The 23,499-nt window shown below is 59.1% G+C and overlaps 3 protein-coding genes and 1 pseudogene across 5 annotated transcripts; 3 read left to right on the top strand and 1 right to left on the bottom strand.

Annotated features, from left to right (window-relative positions):
- Positions 1 to 62: 62 nt before the first annotated feature.
- Positions 63 to 819, bottom strand: LOC309976405 (WW domain-binding protein 4-like; annotated as a pseudogene). The gene has a single exon. The product of its transcript is annotated as a WW domain-binding protein 4-like (transcript).
- Positions 820 to 2,590: 1,771 nt separating this feature from the next.
- Positions 2,591 to 5,806, top strand: MZF1 (myeloid zinc finger 1; the record flags this gene model as incomplete). The annotated part of the gene is made up of 6 exons (XM_082861969.1): positions 2,591 to 2,616; positions 3,776 to 4,307; positions 4,701 to 4,884; positions 5,385 to 5,455; positions 5,554 to 5,674; positions 5,790 to 5,806. The coding sequence occupies exons 2-6, from the start codon at positions 3,912 to 3,914 to the stop codon at positions 5,804 to 5,806; spliced, it is 789 nt and encodes a 262-aa protein (XP_082718095.1). The 5' UTR covers positions 2,591 to 2,616; positions 3,776 to 3,911.
- Positions 5,807 to 16,727: 10,921 nt separating this feature from the next.
- On the top strand, positions 16,728 to 19,654 carry UBE2M (ubiquitin conjugating enzyme E2 M). Its single transcript, XM_082863094.1, has 6 exons — positions 16,728 to 17,027; positions 18,215 to 18,309; positions 18,432 to 18,470; positions 18,583 to 18,686; positions 18,996 to 19,059; positions 19,145 to 19,654. Exons 1-6 carry the CDS (start codon positions 16,919 to 16,921, stop codon positions 19,283 to 19,285), a joined length of 552 nt encoding a protein of 183 aa, XP_082719220.1. The 5' UTR covers positions 16,728 to 16,918; the 3' UTR covers positions 19,286 to 19,654.
- A 654-nt stretch (positions 19,655 to 20,308) lies between these two features.
- On the top strand, positions 20,309 to 23,163 carry CHMP2A (charged multivesicular body protein 2A). Of its 2 annotated transcripts, none has more exons than XM_082863093.1 (6): positions 20,309 to 20,455; positions 21,216 to 21,407; positions 22,293 to 22,472; positions 22,546 to 22,676; positions 22,765 to 22,826; positions 22,945 to 23,163. In XM_082863093.1, the coding sequence occupies exons 2-6, from the start codon at positions 21,240 to 21,242 to the stop codon at positions 23,070 to 23,072; spliced, it is 669 nt and encodes a 222-aa protein (XP_082719219.1). In that variant the 5' UTR covers positions 20,309 to 20,455; positions 21,216 to 21,239; the 3' UTR covers positions 23,073 to 23,163. The 2 variants fall into 2 exon arrangements, with proteins under 2 accessions (XP_082719219.1, XP_082719218.1); XM_082863092.1 differs by having other exon boundaries at positions 21,194 to 21,407.
- The last annotated feature ends 336 nt before the right edge of the window (positions 23,164 to 23,499 follow it).

Genomic DNA, 23,499 nt, shown 5'->3' with positions numbered 1-23,499 from the left:
GCATGTGGGATCTTCCCGGACCAGGACTCGAACCCGTGTCCCCTGCATCGGCAGGCGGACTCTTAACCACCGCGCCACCAGGGAAGTCCCCCTGTCCCCCCCCCCCCTTTTTCTGCTTGGTGTTCCACATCAGAATCACAACGTGAATCTGATGATTTGGACTCTTCTTGGGTACCAAGTGACTTTACTAGAAAGCAGATCGCCAGAGTGTGGAATGAAATCATCAGGTTTTCCCCATCCGGATTCCCCTGTTTCTGAATTATAATAATAGGTATAACCATCTTCACTTAAACCTTCTACCCAAACAGTCTTCACTGCCGTCTTTTTTTAATTTCCTTGAAACCCTTCAGGTTTCTCCCACTGAGATTCTCCTGTGATAAGATCATAATGGTAATGGTAACCCTCAGAGGTTATGCCTTCTACCAATCTGCCCTTTGAAGGGTCTTTTTTTTTCTTTTGCTGATTTGATGCAGAGGCGGATGGGATAGTGCTGGTTACTGGTGATATGCTTGGCTCTGAAGTTTCTGACTCTAAGCCAAGGCTTTTCAAATCCCCTGGGTATTCTTTCAGGGCAGCTGCCTCCATTGCAGCAAACTCCTTTGATGCCTTCTCTTCTTCCTTTGCCCTATCCAGCCTTTTCGGTTTAATCTCACTGATCCTCTTTGCCACATTTTCCTTATGATTCTTTCCTCTTTCACGAACTTCAACACTAGACCTATTGTCCGCAATCCAGCACCTGCAATAATCAGAGAATTTCTTTGGTTGTGACCTCCAGTAGTCTGCCATGACTGGACCAGCCGCCCCGAGGGTCACCCTCATGCCCGGCTGAGGCTCGCGTTCCCCACGCGGGATGAGTCAGGGCCCAGCTCACTGCGAGGCCCACCGGAGCCTCCGCACCTGGACCTGGTCTCTTTCTTTCCCACCATCCTCGCTACCTCCTTTCCTTTCCTGGGTCTGTCTCACTGTTTTCTCTTTCTCCCTGTCTGTCCCCCATTCCGGAGAAATGGTTCCCTTTAGACTGTCAAGATATAATTTTCGAAACAGATAAAAACAAACTCCGTGAGCACACGTCAAATATCTATTTACCTCCGGTGGCAACTAGCAGGATGACATAGGTGGTTCCGGGAAGATGAGAGAGAAGGAACAACAGAAAGGGTGAAAGAACGAACAGTGAAATAAAAGCTCCAAGTCGGATCGGTAGTGCACCATGGGGCAGTGGGCAGGCATCTTAGTGTCCTGCTTAGTGTCCTACTGGGTGACAAAAAACTTGGGGTACTCTTCTCTACTGGACAGAAAGCATTTACAACCTATCAACCTTTTACTCGTTAGCATCTAACTTCACAGTATCTGGACTCTGATCAAAAGCAGTTAACTTAAAAAAAAGTTGCTTCACTTAGGGAATCAGATGACCTGAAGCAGGCTTGGTAGAGACGGTGCTAGTTCTTCCAGTCATCTTTTTTTCTCTTAATGGCAAGTTTTGGATAAGTTTTCTTAACATGTGTCCCTCCCGCTCCGTCTTTCTCTCTTCTTGCTGTCACCCTCCTCTGAGTCTTTAAAAACTCTCGATCCACTTTACTGTATCTCTAATGTCTGTCCCTTTCTCCCCTCTTGCCTCTGTACTCCTGATCCTTGTCTGTCCCTTGAATCTCGAGCTGCACGTCTTGTCGCTGTAAATCTTTGTCTCTCCTTTCCTCTCCATCCCGCCCTGATCGCTCTCCCTCTTGTTAACTGTTCTGACACACATGTCTGCCCAGCCCTGACTCTCTGACCACAGGTGTCTTTCTGTCCTGCCCGTGTCTCTGTCCCTGTGTCTGTTCACTTACTTTCACTGTCTCTCCTCACAACTCTCCCCGCCCCCGAGTCTGTGTCTGTCTGTCCTGTCTCTCTCGCTCCGCATCTCTACCCTCAGCCTACCTCTTCCATCCTCTTTCAGACGCCGGCCGGTACCCAGGGTTGCCCTGGAAACCGCCTGCACGGCCCACTGGTTACCATGAAGACGCCCGGGCCCGCCTACCGCCCACGAGCGCAAAAAAAAAAAAACAAAAACTGTCATCGCGCCGCGCACGCGCGCGGAGGACTGGCTGACCTCCTCCCGGACAGGAGCCGGCCGAGCCTCTCTCCAAGGCGAAAGTGGGAGAGGCTCGCTTGCGGTCCTGAGGGCGGTGGAAGGGGTGGCCGGGTCTCCACAGGGGGTTGCCATGGAGACAGGGGCTGACGGCGTCCTAGCGAGGGCCGTGATTGGTGCAGAGCCCTGCTAATCCCCGGAAGCCCCGTAGAGAATTCAGGGAGACTTGGTGGCGGCATGCGCGGTTGGGAAGGCGGTGCGGCCGCCCGTTACCCCCTGAGAAGCTTGCTCGCGTCGACGGGCGCCTGGACGCCTGGATTTGAGGCTGGGAGCGCGGGAAGACGCGGCCCGGAGTGTGACCCGATCGTTGCGAACAACGCTGCCCCGGGGCACAGCGGGAGGAGGGTGGAAACTGAGGCGAGGGTGGGGGACGGGCAAGGCGGCGCTTCCGGCTGGTGCGTGGAGCGTTCTGGGAGACATAGTCCGGCCGGGGAGGGAAGGTCGGCGAGTGCGCATGCTCAGGAGCGCGGAGCGGCCCGCTGAGCGCGGAGGTGAGGGCGGGGGCCCCTCAACCGGGAAGGTTCGGGCGGGGACGGGGGCGGCGGCCCAGCGGGATCGGGAGCGTAGGACAGGGGCCTGGGTGCCCCCCGTGGCCGGGCCCAGCGCTGTCGCGCGCGGCTTGTCAATCACTGCGCGTTGCCACGGCGACAGGATCTGGAGTCCCCGCCCCCAGTTGCCATGGCGGCACCCGGACCTGTCCCGGCTCCCTAAAGCAGAAGGTGCCCGCCCAGGCTTCTGGTAAATGTAGTTCAGGGAGCTCCGCAGGGCCGGCCAGATTACGGAGGCCCAGCTGTCTCCTGGGGTTTCAGGTTGACTTGGAACCTTGAGGAGCGAAGGTTAGACCCACGGGATCAGGCGGCCCTCGAAATCGAATCCACTTCCTTAATAAACTCAGATCTCTCTACAAAGGTTGCACTGTACCTCCAGTTGCATAAGGAGCAGCGCGAGTGTGGTGGGGGTGGGGGAAACGGAGGTTCACAGTGGCACAGCGACAAGCCGAGGTTACGTGGCAAATAGGCTGGGCAGAATCTCCGACTTTCCTTGCAGGCTCCGAGTCCAGTGGTCTTGGCTCCTTTGTAGCTCCCCTCTGAAAACTCCCCTGTTACCTCCTAGTCCCACCTAAATCAGGAAACGGAGGAGATAGTGGGGCATTGCGTGTTGTGATAAGTCGGGCTCAGAGAACGGGGCTGAATGGCGGGAGAATGGTGTCTGGGTGCTGGGCCATACAGGTGACCTTGCACAGGTGTGGGGTGGGGCAGGTGCAGTCAGGCTGCGCTGTGAAGCCGCGCTGGGAGGGGAGTGGTCTGAGAGACAAGGCGGGAGAGTGGACGCTGCAGTGATAGACTGGCGTTGGTGGGGGAGGGGTGGTAGTGGTGTAGATGCCCAGGCAGTGGATGTTGTAGGTGGCATTCACCTGGTAGAGAGAGGGATGCAGAGCAGGGGTTAGGTGGTGCATGCAGAAGAAGCGTGGGCTTTGGGGGAGAGACGAGGTGCCTTCTGGGCCTAAGAAGCAGCCCAGGAACAGGGGGCTACCAGAGACTCTGCACAGGCCCAGCTAGAGAGGCTCACCGAGGGCTCACCAGCCCCACAGCTCCTCGGTACGGGACTGCCTCTGTGCCTCAGTTTCCTCATCCTCCTTCCATTTGGCAGGTCTCGGGATTCAACAGCACAGCATCCAGTAGGCTCTCAATAAGCATTTGTCACCACTGTCCTCATCGCAGCAGCCTCATCCCATTCCTCCCCCAGGGAGAGACACTGGCCTCAGAACTCCAGCCTGGTCTTTCCAATGAGGCCCACAGCTCTGGGCTCCCCGGGCCACGCACCCCCAGAAGATGAGGGGCCCATCACGGTGAAGCTGGAGGAGTCTGAGGAGGAGGGTGAAGCCGCCCCATGGGATCCCGGCCCAGAGGCTGCACGACAGCGTTTCCGGCACTTCCACTATGAGGAGGCAGTGGGTCCCCGCGAGGCGCTGGCCCGGCTCCGTGAACTCTGCCGCCAGTGGCTGCGGCCCGAGGTGCACTCCAAGGAGCAGATGCTGGAGCTGCTGGTGCTGGAGCAGTTCCTGGGCGCGCTGCCCCCCGAGATCCAGGCCCGCGTGCGGGGACAGCAGCCAGGCAGCCCTGAGGAGGCCGCTGCCCTGGTCGAGGGCCTGCGCCGGGAGCCGGGAGGGCCCCGGAGATGGGTGAGTCAGTGGCCCTGGCGGTCGGGGCTGGAACAGTATGCATCTCCGCCTCTTCCTGGGAGGTGCTGTGCTCAGCCAGACACTGGCCCCTTGTGGTTTGGAGGTGGTCACCTGCAGCAGACCCTGTGTGAGGGCCGACGGGGTCCCAGGGCCAGCATCACTGGCCCATCCCTCCATCCCCTAGCGGCATGGACAAGGGACGCAGGGTGGGGAGAGAGGGTGGGCGTCAGCAGCAGGAGAGCAACTGCAGGTGGTCCCTTTGCTCCTTGCTCAGTCCCTGGTGGACATGGGTCCTTAGAGCACCTAGTCAGTCAGGGCCCCTGGGGCCCCAAGAGAGGGCGGATGCCCATGAACTCCCACCTGAGCTCCTGATGGTGGGGGGCGCCTCCCCAGGTCACAGTCCAGGTGCAAGGCCAGGAGGTGCTATCAGAGAAGATGGAGCCCTCCGACTTCCAGCCCCTCCCTCAAACCACACCTCGGACTCCAGAACCTGGACTTGAGATGCCCTGTGGGGCCACACAGGAGTCGTCACTGGGCCTATGGGTGAAAGAGGAGCCTGGGGTTACAGAGGATCCAGGTGAGGGTAGGTAACGTGCCCGTGCATTGGCGGTCCCCACATCCCGCCCAGCCAGTGGCCATCATTATCCCTCGCGTGCCAAGCCCGACTGTCACCACTGTGGTTCCTTCCATGTTCTCAGCTGGCATGGAGCTGGCTATTGGGGTTTCCTGGTGTGGGAGGCATGTGGGGTTCACTCCCTGAGGAGATCCATTGGGGGACATTAGCCGATTGCTCGAGAGCAGACAGAAGGCTGGAGTATGGGTGGGCACAGCGGAGGGAGGACCCCAAAGTGCTGGGGAGCATTCCCTTCTCTCATCCGCCTCCCAGACAAGTGCCAGACATGCCCACCCACACTCTCTGCCATTCCTGTGTGGACACTTAGAGCCCCCCTGACATGCCCAGCCCCAAGTCTACACCCGGCTCTCGCCCCACCTGGACCCCAGCACCTGGCACACCACTGAAGAGGGCAGCAGGGTGGGGAGCCCCTGGAGCTGCCTGACCCCACCCTTCCTCTCCAGAGCTTCTGGACTCTGGGCCTCTAACCAACCCCCAGGAGGCCACTTCCACTGTCCTACCTGAGGAGGCCCAGGTGAGCCCCTGCTCTGGGAGCCTCAGCGGGTGGGGGTTGGGTAGGTCCCTCCCTGGGCCTAGCCAGACACAGGCGAGCAGTGACCACTGTGGTTTCAGGGCTGTGGCGTGGCGCTGGACCAGGCCTCTCCCCATAGTGAGACTGGGCCTGAGGGGTCCTCATGGACGGAGCACCCTGAGGCCCTGTGGCAGGAGGAAGCTGGGAGCATCTTCTCCCCGGGTGAGTTATATGGGGCCCTCCACACGGGCAGCACCACCCCTGACCATCCCACTCCTGGCCCTGCTCAGATGGGCCCCTTACTCCGGCATTCCCCGAGCTCCTCCATCGCCTGCAGCGTTCAACCTGCTTTAGCATCTCCTGCCCGCGAGAGCCAAGCCCCCCACTAACCTCATGGCTCCTCCAGCTGCTGCTCCCCGCCCCCAGTAAAACCTCCTGAGAGCAGGACTTGTGCTCCCCACGTCCGCTCCCAGCCCCGGCACCCTGGATGGCCCCCGGGTTCTGGGCTTGCATCCCACTGATTGGGGGGCAGGGCAGAGAGGGACAGCAGTTAGTACACAGGGTAGGCAGACAGGGGGGACCTTGACACAGGGTGGGGCCTGGGCAAGACAGAGCGGTTCCCTGCTCTCAGGCCAGATGCCCTGTGCTGTCCACCTCAGCCACGCAGCCTACAATGGTCTGCCGTCGGCCAGGCTCCCTGTTCCCTGGACCCCTTCTCTACGTTGGTTTACTCCCTCGTTATTTATTTTATTTTTTTGGCTGCGTTGGGTCTTCATTCCTGCGCGCAGGCTTTCTCTAGTTGCGGCAAGAGGGGGCTGCTCTTTGTTGCTGTGGGCGGGCTTCTCATTGCAGAGGCTTCTCTTGTTGCGGAGCACGGGCTCTAGGCACATGGGCTTCAGTAGTTGTAGCACGCGGGCTCAGTAGTTGTGGTTCGCGGGCTCTAGAGCGCAGGCTGAGTAGTTGTGGCACACGGGCATCGTTGCTCCGTAGCATGTGCATCTTCCCAGACCAGGGATCAAACCCGTGTCCCCTGCATTGGCAAGCGGATTCTTAACCACTGTGCCACCCGGGAAGTCCCACCCCCTTGTTCTGGTGAACCTTCCTGTGAACTCTGGTGTGGGAAGTAAAGTTCTGAGCTATGGTCCATATCTGAAACACATTTGTATTACACTGAATTTTGGCTGAAGAATTTTTATTAACTCTCTCTCAAAACATTTTTTTTTAATTGCTGTAAAACCGGGTCAAAACATTTTTTATCACCACTGTTGGTGAGCCCTTAAAGTTTGAAATTCACATTTCTCAGTTGTGGGAAACTGGCTTGCATTGTTTCTTTGATTTCCTTCCCCTCCATTGTTCTGTTCTCTTGTTTCTGGAATGCCTGTTACTTGGTTATTGGACTCTAGGACAGATCCTCCAATGTTCTCTTCACTGCGATTTCCCCATCCCTTTCTTTCTGCTCTAGTTTCCAGAAAATGTCTTCAGTTATAGCCTCCAGACCCTCCTTTGAGATTTGCCTACCTGCTAGCAGAGTTTTAATTTCCAGGAGTGCCTTCTTTCCGGGAACGTTCATTTTTTAGCCACTTTCTGTTATTCTTACAGTTGTAACATCTTTCCTTATTTCTCTGAGGATAACGATAACTTGTTTTTTAAGCTTTCTTCTCCCAGTCTGGTCTCTGGTCCCTCTGGCAGCTCTGAGCAGATGGGTGAGGGTCTTATCGGCCAGGACAACAAATCAGGGCTGGGAGGGGAGGTGAGGGGTTCACTCCCCAAGGAGACTCACTTCTTGGGAAACGTGAGTGGGTGGGTGGAGCATGAGTGGATGCCACTGAAGCAGTCGTAGGGCAGTCTGGCTGGGCTGCTTGAAGGTACCCCTGCTGTGAGGATCTTCAGTCCTCTCCTCTGAGTGTTCTAAGAAGGCACTCCTAGCCTCTCGCCAGCATCCCGGGAGAGAGGCTAGCGTCGCGGTGCCCAGTGTGACTTCCCTTAACTCCCTTGACTCCCTCAGGGTCCTCTCCAGCCCTCAACCCAGCCCTTTGCCAGGAAGCGAGAGGAGGTCCAAAAGTCACAGCTACAGCACTGCCCACCGCTTCCTCAGAATTCTGTGCAGACAGACCCAGGGCTGTTCCCTGCAGTAGCCCTGCCCAGCTTCAGCTTCAGCTTCTGAAACAGCTTCCCCAGCCCGCCTGCTGCCCCTGCCCCTTCACCTGCGTGGCCAGAGGTACCTGGTACCTCCAGCTCCTGAACTTTTCAACGTCTGCGGTAAAACGGGTTGATTTCTTTCAGTCTTCCCCACTGCTGACTTACTATTCGCCTTCTCCAGTCTGCTGTACAGTTACCATTTGCCCATTTTGCTTTCCAGAGTAGAAAATGTCAGGGATTTGTTTGTTTCCTCTCTTCTTCTCTTCATCCCTGTGGATTTTATGCCTTGAAAGAACAAAACAAAACCTTTATGGTGGTTTTTAATGTTGTTGCACAATGAAACAAATTTAAATAGATACCATTATTCCCCAGAAGTCCCCATTTGCTGTTTTTTATCAACAAGGATCCAAACTCATTCTTTTTTCATAGTGTCCCTGTTTTGTGGATACTGATCCATCCTTTGAGAATTTGCAAGTACCTTATGTTATTTCCGGCCTTGTTAGTTAGCTCGGTTTCCTTGGGTGTGAATGCTCCCACTGGCTGCACTGTGGACAGCCTGCCCTGCTCAGCTCTGGGGGCTTCTTGTTTGTCCCTGCCCTAAGCATCATCCTGGGTGAGGGACTGCCACAGGGTCCATCATAACTCAACTGGAAGGCTCATCTGGGCCCCTAGCCATTCAGTGGAGATACCTCTGCAGCCTCACTGAAAGCAAAAGGTCCATGGATGGACTGGGCTCACCCAGGCTATGTCCTCAACCCCCAACTTCATGACAGAGCCTGGCTCTCATCCTCAGTCTCCACAGCCTTGGCACTGTAGAGCACCATGCACCAGGCTCTGGATTCCTGAATCTCACCGTCCTTTCTTGCTTTGGAGCTGCCCCACGTATTTTGAAAGCTCTTTTCTTATGTTCTGTCTGTCAGTTGCGCATGTTGAAGCTGAGAGAGTAGCATGTGATACATGCCCCTTCTGCTGTTTCAGTCTTCAGCTGGCTGGCCAGGCTTGCCTCATGCTGTGTAGCTGACACTCCAGCCTGGACCTGCTTCTCTCAGCCCACAGCCCCACAGTCTCTCTGCTCTCTCCAGCCACACCGGCAGTTCCACCCCAGGCTCCTCGGCGGGTTCTTTCTCTGCGGCCCCATTCTTTCCTCAGGCTGCACTCTTCCCCAGACAACCACAGCTCACCTCAGCCACCTTGGCCTCCCCATAAGGTCTCCTGGCTGCTCCCCTTGCCCTCAACCGAACATCTTCTGTGCAGCCAGTGCTTTTATCAGGAGAACAGTTTGAATTGCTAGGACATTCACGTGTTAGAAAATTCAGAAAGCACAAGGGAGTATACAGTGGAATGCCCCTCTTCTGCCTGTATCACATGGTCCTGCACCCCAACAGCCAGCATCACCGGTTTTTTGTGCGTACTTCCAGAAAGATTCTCTGCATAGAACAAACACAAATTCAGGTGCATACTCATTTCCCGTTTTTAAAACACATGTGGATGCTTAATCTTCACACTGTTCCACGCCTGACATTTTTCGTGCATCTTCCCACTTGAACACACAGCAGCGAGCGCCCTCCTCTTTGGACAGCTGCATAGAGCCCACTGGGGCTCACCGTGGACACACTTGTTTATCCATCCAGGCCCCTACTGACATTCCTTTGGGTTACTTTTCAGTGAGAACTGAGAAACCTCCTACACCGATCATTTCACACAGGGGGAACACAACTGGTGGAGAAGTACCTAGACGTGGAACTGTTGGATCAGAGGGTGGGAAATTGGACATTCTGATGCACTTTGCCACACTGGCTTCTGTTTATGCTGGCGAGCGGTGCACACGAATGCTTGGGTTCCTGGAGTTAGGCTGTGGAAACGGTAACGAGTACGGCCCTAATACGCACTTTGCTTCCTAGGAGGGGACTGAGCATATTTTACGGAATTTAAGCATCCGTGACATTTCCTTTCTTTTCCTGCCCTTTCCCCACGTTTGTCAGGTTGTCCATCCTTCTTGTTGATTGACCGGCGCACCTTACTCTGGTTACTTAGTCCCTTGCCTCTGGAGAGTTCGCAGTTTGTCATTCGTCTTTTGACTCGGAGGGTTTTTGCTGTGCACAGATGATTTCCTTTGACACAGTGTAATTTTTCGGAGTTTTCTTTGGCATCTGATAGGTCTTCTGTCACCTACTGAAGCCCTTGCTAGTCTCCCAGTCTCCTGCTTTAACTTCCTTCTTCTCCGTTGCCTGTGCTCACATCGCCTCCCTTCCCCAGCATCTAATGATGGAGTGCTCACAGCGTGGCTGGAACCTGCTCCTTTTATCCGCAGACACCCACCAGTGTCTGATCACATGCAGGCCCAGGACTCCATAGGCCATGTACACACCACGGCACCCGTGTTCACCTTTCCCGGCAGACTGGGCCCGACTCCTGTGCCCCACAGCCTGCGCGTGCCCTCTGTCCCTCGGGAGTCCCGTGGCATCTCAAGGAAGGCACGGCAGACAAAAGTCCTGGTTGCCTGCATTCCCTGCCTCTGTCCCCTGCCCTATTCCCTTCCTGTTGGCTCCACTTCCAGCCTCCCTCAGACCCACCCACAGCTCTGCATTTGTGGAAACCATCATCACCCACCCGGACACCTGCCCCACCTTTGCCCTACAGCCCTTCCAGAAAGGCGGTTTTTACAAACTTAAGTCAGACCTGGAAAGCCTGTCCCCAGCTTTTCAGTCTTCCACCTCCTGCAAGGGTCTGTCCCATTGTCACCTCCTTAGGGAAGCCTGCACAGATACAACCCCTGCCCCTGCCCACGTCACTTCTGTCTGCCTCCTTGGTCAGTTTCAGGTCGCTCTAGTTCGCACCGTTTCTGCAGGGCTGGAGTGGCTCTGGGCACAAGTGGGTTCTCTGTCATGAATGAGTGGATCCCCTTCTGCAATGCAGGGTTTACACTCCAGATGGACAGCATCTCTGCTGGCCCAGACACTGTGAGCCCCCACATCCACCTCCCCTGGGACCTCGGCGTGGCCAGCCTCACGGGCCGACTCGAGTCACCCTCCCTCGAAGGTGGCTTCTCACACGCGCTGGTGCTCTCCAGCGACCCGGGAGGTGAGCAGGACCCCACGTACGATCCCCGCCAGGGCGTGGGCCCCGGGCTGGCCGCCGCTCGCTGGCGTGCCCCCAGGGGCCGGAGCCGGGGTCGAGGTCGCCCCAGCACAGGCGCCGGAGCCGTGCGAGGTGGCCGCTGCGACGTGTGCGGGAAGGTGTTCAGCCAACGCAGCAACCTGCTGAGGCACCAGAAGATACACACGGGAGAGCGGCCGTTCGTGTGCGGCGAATGCGGCCGCAGCTTCAGCCGCAGCTCGCACCTGCTGCGCCACCAGCTCACGCACACCGAGGAGCGGCCGTTCGTGTGCGGCGACTGCGGCCAAGGCTTCGTACGCAGCGCGCGCCTGGAGGAGCACCGGCGCGTTCACACGGGCGAGCAGCCCTTCCGCTGCGCCGAGTGCGGCCAGAGCTTCCGGCAGCGCTCCAACCTGCTGCAGCACCAGCGTATCCACGGCGACCCCCCGGGCCCCGGCGCGGCACCCCCGGCGCCTCCTGGCGCGCCGGAGCCCCCAGGCCCCTTCCCGTGCAGCGAGTGCCGCGAGAGCTTCGCACGGCGCGCCGTGCTGCTGGAGCACCAGGCGGTGCACACAGGCGACAAGTCTTTCGGCTGCGTGGAGTGCGGCGAGCGCTTCGGCCGCCGTTCGGTGTTGCTGCAGCACCGGCGCGTGCACAGCGGCGAGCGGCCCTTCGCCTGCGCTGAGTGCGGCCAGAGCTTCCGGCAGCGCTCCAACCTCACGCAGCACCGGCGCATCCACACGGGCGAGCGGCCCTTCGCCTGCGCGGAGTGCGGCAAGGCCTTCCGCCAGCGGCCGACGCTCACGCAGCACCTGCGCGTGCACACGGGGGAAAAGCCCTTCGCCTGCCCTGAGTGCGGCCAGCGCTTCAGCCAGCGTCTGAAGCTCACTCGCCATCAGCGGACGCACACCGGCGAGAAGCCCTACCACTGCAGCGAGTGTGGCCTGGGCTTCACGCAAGTCTCGCGGCTCACCGAGCACCAGCGCATCCACACAGGCGAGCGGCCCTTCGCCTGCCCGGAGTGCGGCCAGAGCTTCCGGCAGCACGCCAACCTCACGCAGCACCGGCGCATCCACACGGGCGAGCGGCCGTACGCATGCCCCGAGTGCGGCAAAGCCTTCCGCCAGCGGCCCACGCTCACGCAGCATCTGCGCACCCACCGGCGCGAGAAGCCCTTTGCCTGCCAGGACTGTGGCCGCTGCTTCCACCAGAGCACCAAGCTCATCCAGCATCAGCGCGTCCACAGTGCAGAGTAGCCAGTGCGCGCTGCACCCCCTCTCCGCCCTCACCTCGTTCCTCCGTGCGGGGGGGGGGGGTCAGGGGGGGGCTGCAGAACACCTACCTCGCGGGGATGCTGTGAGGCCTGTGATCACGTGGGTACAAGCCAGCCCTCTTAGGGCCCGGTGCCCAGTAGGTGCTCAATAAACAGTACACGGAACCTGCGTCTGGGTCTGCACCAATTCAGTTCCTCCCCACTTGCCTGGGTCCCTCTCTGCCCACCCCACAGGTCCACCACTTTCTTTGCAACCACATGATTCCTGTAAGAGCCAGAGCCCCCTGCAGATGTGGCCCCTAGCAGAGCCTGGCCACATCTGTGGGGTGCCCTCCTTGCACCACGGCTCCTGTACTATTTGCCCATGTTCCCTTCGACCCACACGTCTGCCGGCCAAGCCAACTGCCACATGAGGACGTGGACTGGCAGCCAGTATCATCAGGCGCTGAAGTAGCAAACTGGTGTCCAGCATGCCAGAGCCGGCCTGAGGATATGTGTTTATGAAACTTTAAACCTAGGGAGCCATTTCTTAGGTGTAAAAGCTACAGGGCTTTACCTGGGAATCCATATTCTTTCAAGGCTTTCCTCTGTTCCCCGCAGACTCCAGCCAGTCCGAGACCCGCAGGTGGCTGCAAGCCCCAGGCCAGTTCCCCAGCCCTCTGGTGATCGTTGCCATCATGCGCCATTCTCCTCCCTCCCTGGCCCCACGCACAGCCCCTAAGGGCTCCCGCACAGTGGGAGGTATCTATCGTGTGTTCAGTAACTAGTCACAGGAAGCACAGCTGGCAGCGGCTTTCATGAAGATGGACAGATACTGCCAGTTCCAGTTCAGTGTCCTGCAGACTTGAGGGCCGGTGTCTCTGGAACCCTCCAACCTCTTCCTGTGCCACTGCTTCTTTTGCCCTATCTTCCCCTTCCATCCTATTGTTCAGGCCTTGACACAGTCCCCCATTCCACCCATGGGTGCTGTAAGTGCCAGAGACAATGGAGAAAGGCAGTTCCAAAGAGGGCATCTTCATGCAGCAGGGTCTGGCTTGGGACTTAAACCCCACTCTCGGAGGGTGTCAGCCTGCCCTTGGCCTAGAGGTTCCAGAACAGCCCTTCTAGGCCTGTATGTCCAAGCTTCTTCCAGAAGTGCAGCTGGACTCGCCCCTGCCACTTTGAGTGACCCTGATCCCCTCAAGACTTGGGCCCTGGTATCAGGGAAAGACAAGCCAGCCCGGGCCAGAGGCTTCCTACAGACATGCTAGAGAAGGCATGCTCCCTGCCTCAGCCCCCCTTCCTCCCCTCCCCCATTCCTCTCTTTTCCCCACCTCCCCGCTAGTCTAGCCCTAGCCAAGACCAGAGCCACTCTGGCATCTACTACGTCTGGCAAAGTCAGCAGCCCCCCCATGCAGGGGCACTCCTGTGTGGCACAGTCAGGGGTGGGGCGTCCCCGGACCCTCTGACAGCACTCACGGTTCTCTCTGATCACAAAGGGGATTCTAGGAAACCTGGTCTAGAATCTGTAGAATCAGAGGGGAGAGGAAGGCAGGGAGGGGCTGGGAGAATCAGATCAGGGAAGGCACATGAATGAACACTGAGGTAGCCAGTGGTCTCAGGTTGGAGGAATGTTGCCGGAACTTTATAAATCCTGTAACATGGCTTATTTTTTTTTTTTTTACAATTTGTATGACTTTTATAATCTGAAACAAAGAAAACAAGAAAGCTCTCATCTTTGATCATCTTCGTGTTAATCATGAAGGGAAATCTATGCAGACACAACTACATAAAAACATGAAATTCCACACAGGAAAAATTACAGCAAACATGAAAAGCATGGAGACATCCGGCCAGGGCCCCACACCCGAAGCCTTGAGAAGTCCATGGACCCACCTGCCAAAACAACCCTCTGAGAAGAAGTCAACATGAACAGCTATGTGAGGGCCACCCATGAAAGGTCATTTCTGCAGCTGGCCAACCACACCTCTGCAATCCAGTCATGTGGCTGCAGGTCGAGAACCCAAGTGTTACCATACTATATCATCAAGGGCTGAGGGCTTGGACAGAATGACCACTTCGCCCCACTTGGCCAGAGCCATATGAGGAACCCAGGAGACGAATACCTAAGTACTGGTCATCTAAGAAAGCTACAACAGTGCCCAGCCAGCCTGCCCCTGGACTGTCTGTACCTGAGCCCATATTGTTCACTCCCAAGCCCAGCCTCCCCATGCCACGTCCATCCAATTATTCTCACCAGAAGCCCAGCCTCCCGAATCTATCCACTTCTCTCCACCCCCCAGCACTGTTCTGATCCCAGCCGTCCATCTCCAGCCTGGAGGCCCACAGCACCCAGCCTCTCTTCCCTGCCTACTCCTGCTCCCTCGTTCCCCAAACAGACCCTTTCTTCCCAGTGTCAGCTCCCAGAGGCTACGCTAACAACCCTATGTGCACTTCCACCCTCACAACTCACCCGCCACGTTCTGCCCAGTCCCTCCAAGGCACTGGCCCCAGCTTCCCTCAGGACCTCTGCATGCGCTAAGCCCTAGGTTGCATCCTAAGAGGCTGCAGGCCCAAGGGCCACAGGCACCTTTGCCACCAAAACAACCTGTGCCTCTCTGCCACTTGAGTGGGGGCCACGAAGGTGACAAGGAATATACAGCCTAGCTGCACCACTTCCAACCCAGCCCCCTGGGTTGAGGGGATGAGGGGGATGAGGCCATCCCCTCCTCCCTGGTCCAGAAACCATGGCCCCCTTTGCCTAGCATTCTGTTGCATGGTCCAGTCCTCCCCCACTGGACGGTGGGGAAGCCACAAGATCAGAGATCATGTGAGTCGAGCTTTGGCTAGTCCTCTCCAGGGAACTAATTCCCCATCCCCAGATGGGACCTTAGCGGAAGGGCCTCAGCAACTGGCCTGGGGATGGGCACATGAACCAGGCTGGCCAATAGAAACCACCCCTGAGACTTTGGCTGGAAACCACAGTACGGTCATCAACCCTCACGTCCTGTACAAAAATAAATAATCAGCAAGCAGAGCGGATGAGAAGAACGGAGAGGGAGAGGGAAATTGAGTCTGGAAGAGCCCTCTGGGTCCCAGGACCAGCCATGTCTGAAGCCTGAGAACCCTGGGATGGTTGCAATGTTGTCAGCCCCAAATCTGAGCCGTTTGCAGCTTCTGATCTCCCATCCTCACTCCGGCGCCTCTCCAGCACTCAGCTCTCAGGGGAGTCAACGAAGCTGGGAGTGTGAAGCTAGGACAACTACAGGGCTGAAGAGGGGCGTGTGGGATGGTGGAAAGAGAATGGAAAGGGGCAAAAGGGGGAGCGGCTGCACAGACACCACTGGGATCAGTCCACGGAGCCCAAAGACGCCGAGGATACCTGGGCAGGGCCTCTGAGGAGGCTGGGGCCGGGATGGACGCCAAATCAAGACCCGAAGGGGTAGAGCCGACTCCCTGGGGTGAGGATGGGGCCGGGGTCGTTCGCCAAGAGGAGGCCATGGACTGAGCCTGCCCACCCCCAGCGCGGGCCCAACTGGGCCGCCGCGACTACTTCTCCCTTGGTGGTCCGTATGATGGCGGCACGTCGCCTCAGCGACTGGATGTGACGTGCGGCAGGAGCCTCATTCGGACGCGGGCAGGCTGAGAGACAGAGCCCCCGCCGCCCCCACGGGCCCGGCCCCCCGCCCCAACCAGCCCTCGCGGCACCGCTCACCGCCTGACGGTTCCCTTGGTGACAGCCTGAAATCGCAGAACCGCTCCGCGCCGCTTCCTCCCGCCCCGCCGAGGCACGCTGAGCCGTGATTGGAGGGGGGATTGGCCCCGCCCACATCTCACGCGCAGCCGGCGGAAGGTCGTAGGGCACCTCCGCTGGAACTGTAGACCCGCGCAGAGCGCGGCCCTCCCCACTTTCCGCTTCCGAAGTGTGTCAGCCTGTGTAAACCTCCACAGTGCTTCCTACTCTCTGACACAATACACGTTTTATTTGTTAGTTTACCTCAACCAGACTCTCTGCGAGAGGGTTCTTTGGGTTTGCGATGGGACACCGAAAGTGCTGGACCACGCATCCTCTAGGCAACGCCCCTGCCTTGCTCAGGCTCTGACCTGACCCAGCCTCAGTCTGTGACCCCCGGGGCCAAGTACTTCGTTTGGCCCGCCTACGCCGCCGTCTGCACAAGTGCAAGTGGGAATGGTTGGACCGCAAGCGAAGCTGCCCGCATCTGCCCCACTTAAAGATGGCGGCAACACCGCCCCACTCCCTGGACCCGCGGGCGTCCCCGGAAGTGACCGGCCGGCCCGGCCTGCGCGAACGGAAATACTCGAGCCTAGCCGAAGGAGCCCGATCCCCAAGTCCCATCGCGGAGCAACGCGGGGCGGTGGCGTCGGCGGCTGCGCAGGCGCACAGCGCAGGCCGGGCGGAAAGAGCCGAAGCGGGCAGGCGGCGGAAATATCCGAAGCGGTGGGGCGCCCGAGGCCGTTGCGGACCTCCGCGCCGAAGCCGTTGCTGCCGCGGAAGCCGACCCTCCTCCAGTACACGGCCGTCGCCACCGCAGCCCCCGCCTCCCTCTTCCGACCCGAGCCGCAACCCCCTCGGGAAGGGAGCGAGTGAACGGGCCAGTGGCGCGGCCTGAGGACCCCGCGTCCGCAGCCGCCGCTGGGCCTGAGGACACCGGGGCGGGCGAGGGGGAGGAGGGAGCGGCGGGTGGGGGCGGGGCCGAGCGGACACGAGAACAGCCGAGTGGGCCCGAGTGCTGCCGAGCGAGCCCGAGGCGCCGGGCCAGGCCGGAGCCGACTACGGGAGCCGACGCGGGCCGCGCGGTGGGCGCGGAGCGGCGCGGCAGGCCGGGCGGGCGGCGGCAGCAGCCGAAGAGGCCGCGGCGGCGGGTCCGAGTGGCGGAGGCGGCAAGGGCGGCGGCGGCGGGGGGCCGGGTGGCCGGGGTCCCGGGCCCCGCAGGGGCGGCAGCGGCGGCGGCGGCAGGATGATCAAGCTGTTCTCGCTGAAGCAGCAGAAGAAGGAGGAGGAGTCGGCGGGCGGCACCAAGGGCAGCAGCAAGAAGGCGTCGGCGGCGCAGCTGCGGATCCAGAAGGGTAAGGAGTCGGGATGGGGTGGAGGTCGGAGGTCAGGGCCTGGCTTGGGGTAATGCGGTCGCCAGGGGTCAGAGGTGTCAGAAATGGGGGGGCCGCGGATGTGGGGATCGGAGATCAGGGCCTGGGGATTGAGGGATCAGGGGTGGAGTAATAGTCACTGAAGTGGTCAGAGATGCGGGGCCGAGGATGGGGCACTGAAGGTACTTGGAAAGCCAGATGTCTGATATTAGGGACTGAGAATCTGAGGGTGGCAGTGTAGTGGGGGGACCGGGAACTCGAGAGTCTGCGGGGTCAGACGGGAACCTGGGTGAAAGGCAGAGGAGATATGGATAGTGGGGGCCGAGGATTGAGGATCCGAGTGGGAGATTTAGTGTCTTATGCTGGGGTCAGTGGGAATCAGAGTCAGGCGTGGTGAAGTACGTTCTGGGGCCTGGGTTTCGTGGGTCTGGGGGGGGGCGTCACATGGCAATTTGGGGTTTAGGGTGACAGGAGGAGGAGGGAGGGACAGTGGGTGCCAGAGATTAGAGATAGGAGTAGAGGTGGGTTTAGACCATGGTGCTGGAGATGCTGGAAATCTTATAGTCAGAACAGTGTAAGGCAGGAGGGCTGGGAACTAACAGATCTGGGGGTCAGATGGGAACCTGGGTTTGGGATGATAGGCAGAAAGAGGAGTATATGGATCTTGGGGACCAGGGATTGGTGGGGGGATGATTTAGGGTATGGAGGGGGAAAAAGGTCTTTGAGTTTGGGCAGATAATTGGGGACTCCTCTAGAAGGTGGGGGTTATGGCCAGGGATCTTGGGTGTGGGGTAGTCAGAGGCTCTTGGAGGGCACATGGGAGTGGGGGCATTTAGGAGCTGGGTTGCGGGGGGACCCAGCTGTTGGGTGCTGGGACTTAGGGCTGTGGATTCAGAAGAGTTGGAACTTACCCTGGGCCAGGAGCTCAAGCACAGTCACAATTGAACATGTGTGTTTGTGGTGTTCTGTAGATCCAGAAGAGCCTGCCTGGAGACTGGGGAGCAGAAAGAGCAGGGAGAGGGTTGGGGATGTGTCCCACTGCCCAGGACAAAGCTGGGGTCCTGGAGGAGGCTGTGGAGGCTCTGCTGGCACCTGCACCTGCTCTGAACACCCTCCTCTCTCTCCCTCTTCTTTTCTCTCTGTTTCCCTTTTCTGCTGTGAAAATCTAGACATAAACGAGCTGAATCTGCCCAAGACGTGCGACATCAGCTTCTCAGATCCAGACGACCTCCTCAACTTCAAGCTGGTTATCTGTCCTGATGAGGTGAGGGCACACTCAGCTGGACTCCCAGGCACGGCGGGTGGCCCCACCTCAAGTAGGGATACCTGGTTCACCTGCCAGGCCTTGCTGGATGGGATCCCAGCTCCTCTTTTCTTCCTTCACAGGGCTTCTACAAGAGCGGGAAGTTTGTGTTCAGTTTTAAGGTGAGTCTCGGTGGGCCGGGGTGGCTCCCTGGGCTGAGGAAGCAACAGCTGAGGCCCCGGCCAGGCACTGCTGGGGCACCTATCCACCTCCCCTCTCTTTTCCTGGAGCCAGGTGGGCCAGGGTTACCCGCATGACCCCCCCAAGGTGAAGTGTGAGACGATGGTTTATCACCCCAACATTGACCTCGAGGGCAACGTCTGCCTCAACATTCTCAGGTGAGGGCACTAGCCCTCCACAGCTCTCCCCAGCCCTGCCTGCCAGGCACCCTTCATGGCCTTGCACTACACCAGTCTCTGTCCATTCCTTACCCCTTGTGGTGCGTGTTCCTCTGTCTCTTCATCTCCACGTTTTCTTCCTCGTGGCTTGACCTTGGCTTTCTCCATGGTCTGTCCTTCTCTGCACCCTCCTGCTAGCTTCTCCCATCCACACTGTCCCGTGCCCTGGGCCTGATCTGTCCGGTCCCAGCAGGGCCTCTGGCGGCTTCCCACTCACCAGCCCCTGATCATGATGTTCTCTGCCCACAGAGAGGACTGGAAGCCAGTCCTTACGATAAACTCCATAATTTATGGCCTGCAGTATCTCTTCTTGGTGAGTAGGGGCGGGGGCGCTGGGGCTGGGGGAGGTTGGACTTCTGCCCCTTGGGCTCGTTGACCCCCACCCATACCGGCCACAGGAGCCCAACCCTGAAGACCCACTGAACAAGGAAGCCGCCGAGGTCCTGCAGAACAACCGGAGGCTGTTTGAGCAGAACGTGCAGCGCTCCATGCGGGGTGGCTATATTGGCTCCACCTACTTCGAGCGCTGCCTGAAATAGGGTTGGCGCATACCCACCCCTGCCAGGGCCACCAGCCCCGGCGTCCCCTGCAAATATTTATTGGGGGCCACAGGTGGGGGGGGGGCATGGGGCAGCCGGTGGGGGAATCCCATGCCCTGACCTGCCACCCCTCCCTGCCACCCGCTCCTAGTTTTTTTTTTTTTTTTAAACCACCATGTGATTGAGGTCGGCGCTGCCTCCCCCGACCCGCTCAGCGATGGGAAATGAATTGGCTTGTCTAGCCCCACGCTGGGTGCTGTCCAGCCCCCCTAATCTGGGCTCTGGGGTGGGAGGCCAAGGGTGGCTGGGCACCCGGCACCCCACCCCTGCACCACTGGAGGTCCCGCCAGGCTATTAAAGGGGAATGTTACTGCATGGCCTCTGCCTCTTCCTTTTGTGGGGTGGGAGGGGCAGGTGATGTCCACCAGGGCTCCTGCAGCAAGCGCGGTGGGAGTTGTGTGATCACAGGTGGCGTTAGGGGGCCCCCCCCGCCCCCGCGTCAGCAGGCTGCCCAGTGCCTGGGGCAGCCCTGGGAGTCGTGAGGGGACCAAGCCCCAGGCCTCGGGCAGGGTGGGATGAATCCCACTCCGGAACAAAGGAGGGGCAGGATCCAGTAACCACAGGCTTCCTGGCCAGTAAGCCAACATACAAGAAAGTCCGCACCATCTCCTGTTCTGCCCCCTTCTGCCATGGGAGGGCCTGACGAGGAGAATGCTGTCTGGTGCCACCGGGTTCCTGAGGTCCAGAAACGTCAGCGAGAGTTCTGGGTCCCTGAGATGAGCTGGGCCTACAGTGGGTAACGTGGTGGGGTGAAGGGCCTCCGGGTGGCTGCCCGGAAGGGCGCCAACCCCACAAGGACCAGGACTCCGGCCGTGGCTCGGCTCCCTCAGGCTGGACTTGAACCTGTGGAACACCGAGTCTGCGGCAGGGACACGGAAGCTGGTGCGCATGCGCTTGGGGCCGGCCTGGTCCCCGGCGCGTGCGCACGCGCGCTGTTGTCCCCGCCCAGCATTCCGGGCGCCGGCGGGGCGTGTGACGTCAGGTGGTTTAATCCGGAAACGGCGGCGACCGCCGACGCGACAGAACCGAGGGTCTGTTGGTGGGCGCTCCGGGGCTCCCAGCGAGAAGAGCGTGACCCGGAAACGGAAGCGAGTCCCTGTCGCAACTCCGGTGAGTGGCCCCTACTGGGGCGCGGGCCCTGGGTGGACGCGTGGGTGGCGGCGTACGAGGGCCTCGCCCCTCTCTGGGACCCGGCCTTATCATCAGAGGACCCCATGCTGTCTTGCCTTCAGTGGTCAACACCCCTAATGGCCCCCCAGGCTTTCCTGCGTGAACAAGGCACCCCAACACTTAGCATCCCTCCCTCTGTACAGGAGTCCGCAACGCCCCCCAACCTTATTCTCCACGCCCAGATTCCCTCAGCATTTAGGACCCCCGCCCCAAACCGAATTCCATGCATACGCTGTCAGCTTCAGGGCCGCCCCCATCCACCCTGTTTCTAGCACTCGCAGCCTCCACCTCCTCCTGTCAGGGACCCTCTCAAGTGCCCTGTCCTTGGCGCTCAGGGTTCCAAGTGCCCCCTACCCCCGTCAGCCCACACACGGCCATCTCCAGTCTCAGTCCACCGAACACGCTAGGGCCTCATCGCAGGGTCTGCAGGACGAGGTGGAAGCCTTGAACCTCTGTGGGGGCACTGTGATGGAGGAGGGGTTGGGGTGGGCACGTTGTCCCCACTCATGTCCCTGGGGCTACCCAAGTTCCAGACTCCACTCTTTTGGCCTTCCATTCACGCCTTTTCTCCCTGCTCAGCCCTTTCCATTTTGGGAGCCCCCATCTGTCCCTGCCCATACACAGTGTGACCCCAGCTCTGCCTCATGCCCTCGTTTTGGGCCTCACACCACTCTGCAGTAAGGCTTCACACTTGCCCCAGTCCTACCGGTGGGCTCCTGCGGCCATGGACCTGCTATTTGGGCGCCGGAAGACGCCGGAGGAGCTGCTGCGGCAGAACCAGCGCGCCCTGAACCGCGCCATGCGAGAGCTGGACCGTGAGCGACAGAAGCTAGAGACCCAGGAGAAGAAAATCATTGCAGACATCAAGAAAATGGCCAAGCAGGGCCAGATGGTAAGCTCGATTGGGCACAGCCTGGGACACAGGCCAGTGCTGTTGCTTGTTCAGACACTGGGGCTGCAGCAAACTGGACATGCTGAGCACCAACAGGGAGGTGCTTCTAGGGAAATGAAGGGTTGAGTGGGGCTTTCCCTAGTTTCAGGGTCCAAAAGGCTGCCTCTGTGGAGGTGGTAACAGAGCCAAACGTTGAGTAAGGAAGAGAGTGAGCCCGTGAAGATCCAAGTGGCAAGTGTGTCAGATAGAACAGCAGATGCTCCATGAGAGAGTGATGGGTGAGCTCAGAGGAGTGGATGTGGGCCAGACCACTTGGAATCGTGGGCCACAGTGGGAGCCCACGTGGCATGGGATGCACTGGCCCTGGGGGCCAGTGAGCAGAGAGATGGGCACAGCCTGAACCGCTGGGGAGCAGCACCTTTGATGGGCGACAGAGTTTTGGCCTGAGCAGCTGGGTTGAGGCGCCATTTCCTGGGATGGGCAAAGCAAGGAAGAGCTCTGGGGAGGAAGTGAAAAGGTGAGGTTTGGAAGTGCTCGTGTGTGAATCAGGATCCTGTACTTGAGGTGAGGGCCTGTGTGAGGTGGACGGAGACACACATTCTTTGGCCAGGAGAGAAATTCGGGAATGGGTGTTGACTCTATAGACGTGGAGAGAAAAGGACCCCTCAAGGGTGGCCCCACCTTTCTTCCTCTCATTTCTGGAGCAGAGATGAGAAGCCCGCGGAGGAGTCTGTGCAGTGGTGACCCAAGAGGCATGAGGGCGAGAGGGAACAGTGGCCAGTGGGAGCAGGCACACAGGAGCCCCTGAAAGCCTCAGTGGGCATGGTGGAGTGGCAGTGAGCACACTCCCAAGGCTGGCTCCCTGCCACCTCTGTCCCCTCGCAGGACGCTGTGCGTATCATGGCAAGAGACCTGGTGCGCACAAGGCGGTACGTGCGAAAGTTTGTGTTGATGCGGGCCAACATCCAAGCTGTGTCCCTCAAGATCCAGACACTCAAGTCTAACAACTCAATGGCACAAGCCATGAAGGGCGTCACCAAGGCCATGGGCACCATGAACAGACAGGTGCGCCTCTCCCGATCCCCCTCCCTACCCCTGCTAACCTCAGGGGCCAGACTCACCCTCCTCCCACTTCCAGCTGAAGTTGCCCCAGATCCAGAAGATCATGATGGAGTTCGAGCGGCAGGCGGAGATTATGGACATGAAGGAGGAGATGATGAACGATGCCATTGACGATGCCATGGGTGACGAGGACGATGAAGAGGAGAGGTTTGGAGACAGGAGGCAGGAGGGTGGGGACAGAGGGGATGCCTGGCCCTCCGGGTGCCTGGCCCTCATAGTTTTTTTTTTAACCTAGTGACGCTGTTGTAGCCCAGGTCCTGGACGAGCTGGGGTTGAGCCTGACCGATGAGCTGTCGAGTGAGTGTCCAGACCCTGGGCCCTGTCCTGCGCGCAGCTCAGCCATCGCGCAGACCCTCCCTCTCCCAGCATTACTCTTTCCAGCAGGGGCTCTCTTCCTAACCTCCCTTCTCTGCAGACCTCCCCTCCACTGGAGGCTCCCTCAGTGTGGCTGCCAGTGGGAAGAAAGCAGAGGCTGCAGCCTCCGCCCTAGTCGATGCAGACGCAGACCTGGAGGAGCGGCTCAAGAACCTTCGAAGGGACTGACTGCACACACAACACACCCCTGTGCCACCCTAGGGAGCCAGCGGAGGGCCCAGCATTTTCATTGTACCTTCTGCAATAAAAGAAGTTGGCCACTAGTCTTGGGCCTGTGTGAGTGGCCTGATGTGAGCCAGGCTGGGAGTCTGGTGACAGGGCTGACAGGAGTTGCTCAGGCAGGGCTTGGTCATGTGTGCCACATTAGCTGGGGTATAAGACAGAGGGCTGGAGGTTTTCTCGTTTTGGCGGGAGTGGACAGACCAAGCCCACCCGTCTTCAGGGCTTGGGATGTGAAAATGAGCAGCAGACACTGGCCCAGCACCCCCAAGAAGGCAGGCTCCCCAGACATCCTGGTAGCATCCCAGGAGTGCAGGCCTGTCCCCCAGGGATACACTGCCCAACTCCGCTTAGCCCAGCCCACCCAGCTCACTTT

This window comes from Leucopleurus acutus (assembly GCF_964270905.1).
Source record: "Leucopleurus acutus genome assembly, chromosome: 20".
Taxonomy (NCBI): Eukaryota; Metazoa; Chordata; class Mammalia; order Artiodactyla; family Delphinidae; genus Leucopleurus; species Leucopleurus acutus.
The sequence above is the reverse complement of the archived record's forward strand: the minus strand, read 5'-3'. Positions and strand labels throughout refer to the sequence as shown.

Excerpts from the sequence above, each read along its gene's own strand:
- UBE2M (XM_082863094.1), top strand. The coding sequence starts at position 16,919 with ATGATCAAGCTGTTCTCGCTGAAGCAGCAGAAGAAGGAGGAGGAGTCG. Across the intron at positions 18,310-18,431 it reads TGGTTATCTGTCCTGATGAG|GGCTTCTACAAGAGCGGGAA; the intron begins GTGAGGGCACAC and ends CTTCCTTCACAG. Across the intron at positions 18,687-18,995 it reads GTCTGCCTCAACATTCTCAG|AGAGGACTGGAAGCCAGTCC; the intron begins GTGAGGGCACTA and ends CTCTGCCCACAG.
- CHMP2A (XM_082863093.1), top strand. The coding sequence starts at position 21,240 with ATGGACCTGCTATTTGGGCGCCGGAAGACGCCGGAGGAGCTGCTGCGG. Across the intron at positions 22,473-22,545 it reads TGGGCACCATGAACAGACAG|CTGAAGTTGCCCCAGATCCA; the intron begins GTGCGCCTCTCC and ends TCCCACTTCCAG. Across the intron at positions 22,827-22,944 it reads CCTGACCGATGAGCTGTCGA|ACCTCCCCTCCACTGGAGGC; the intron begins GTGAGTGTCCAG and ends CCTTCTCTGCAG.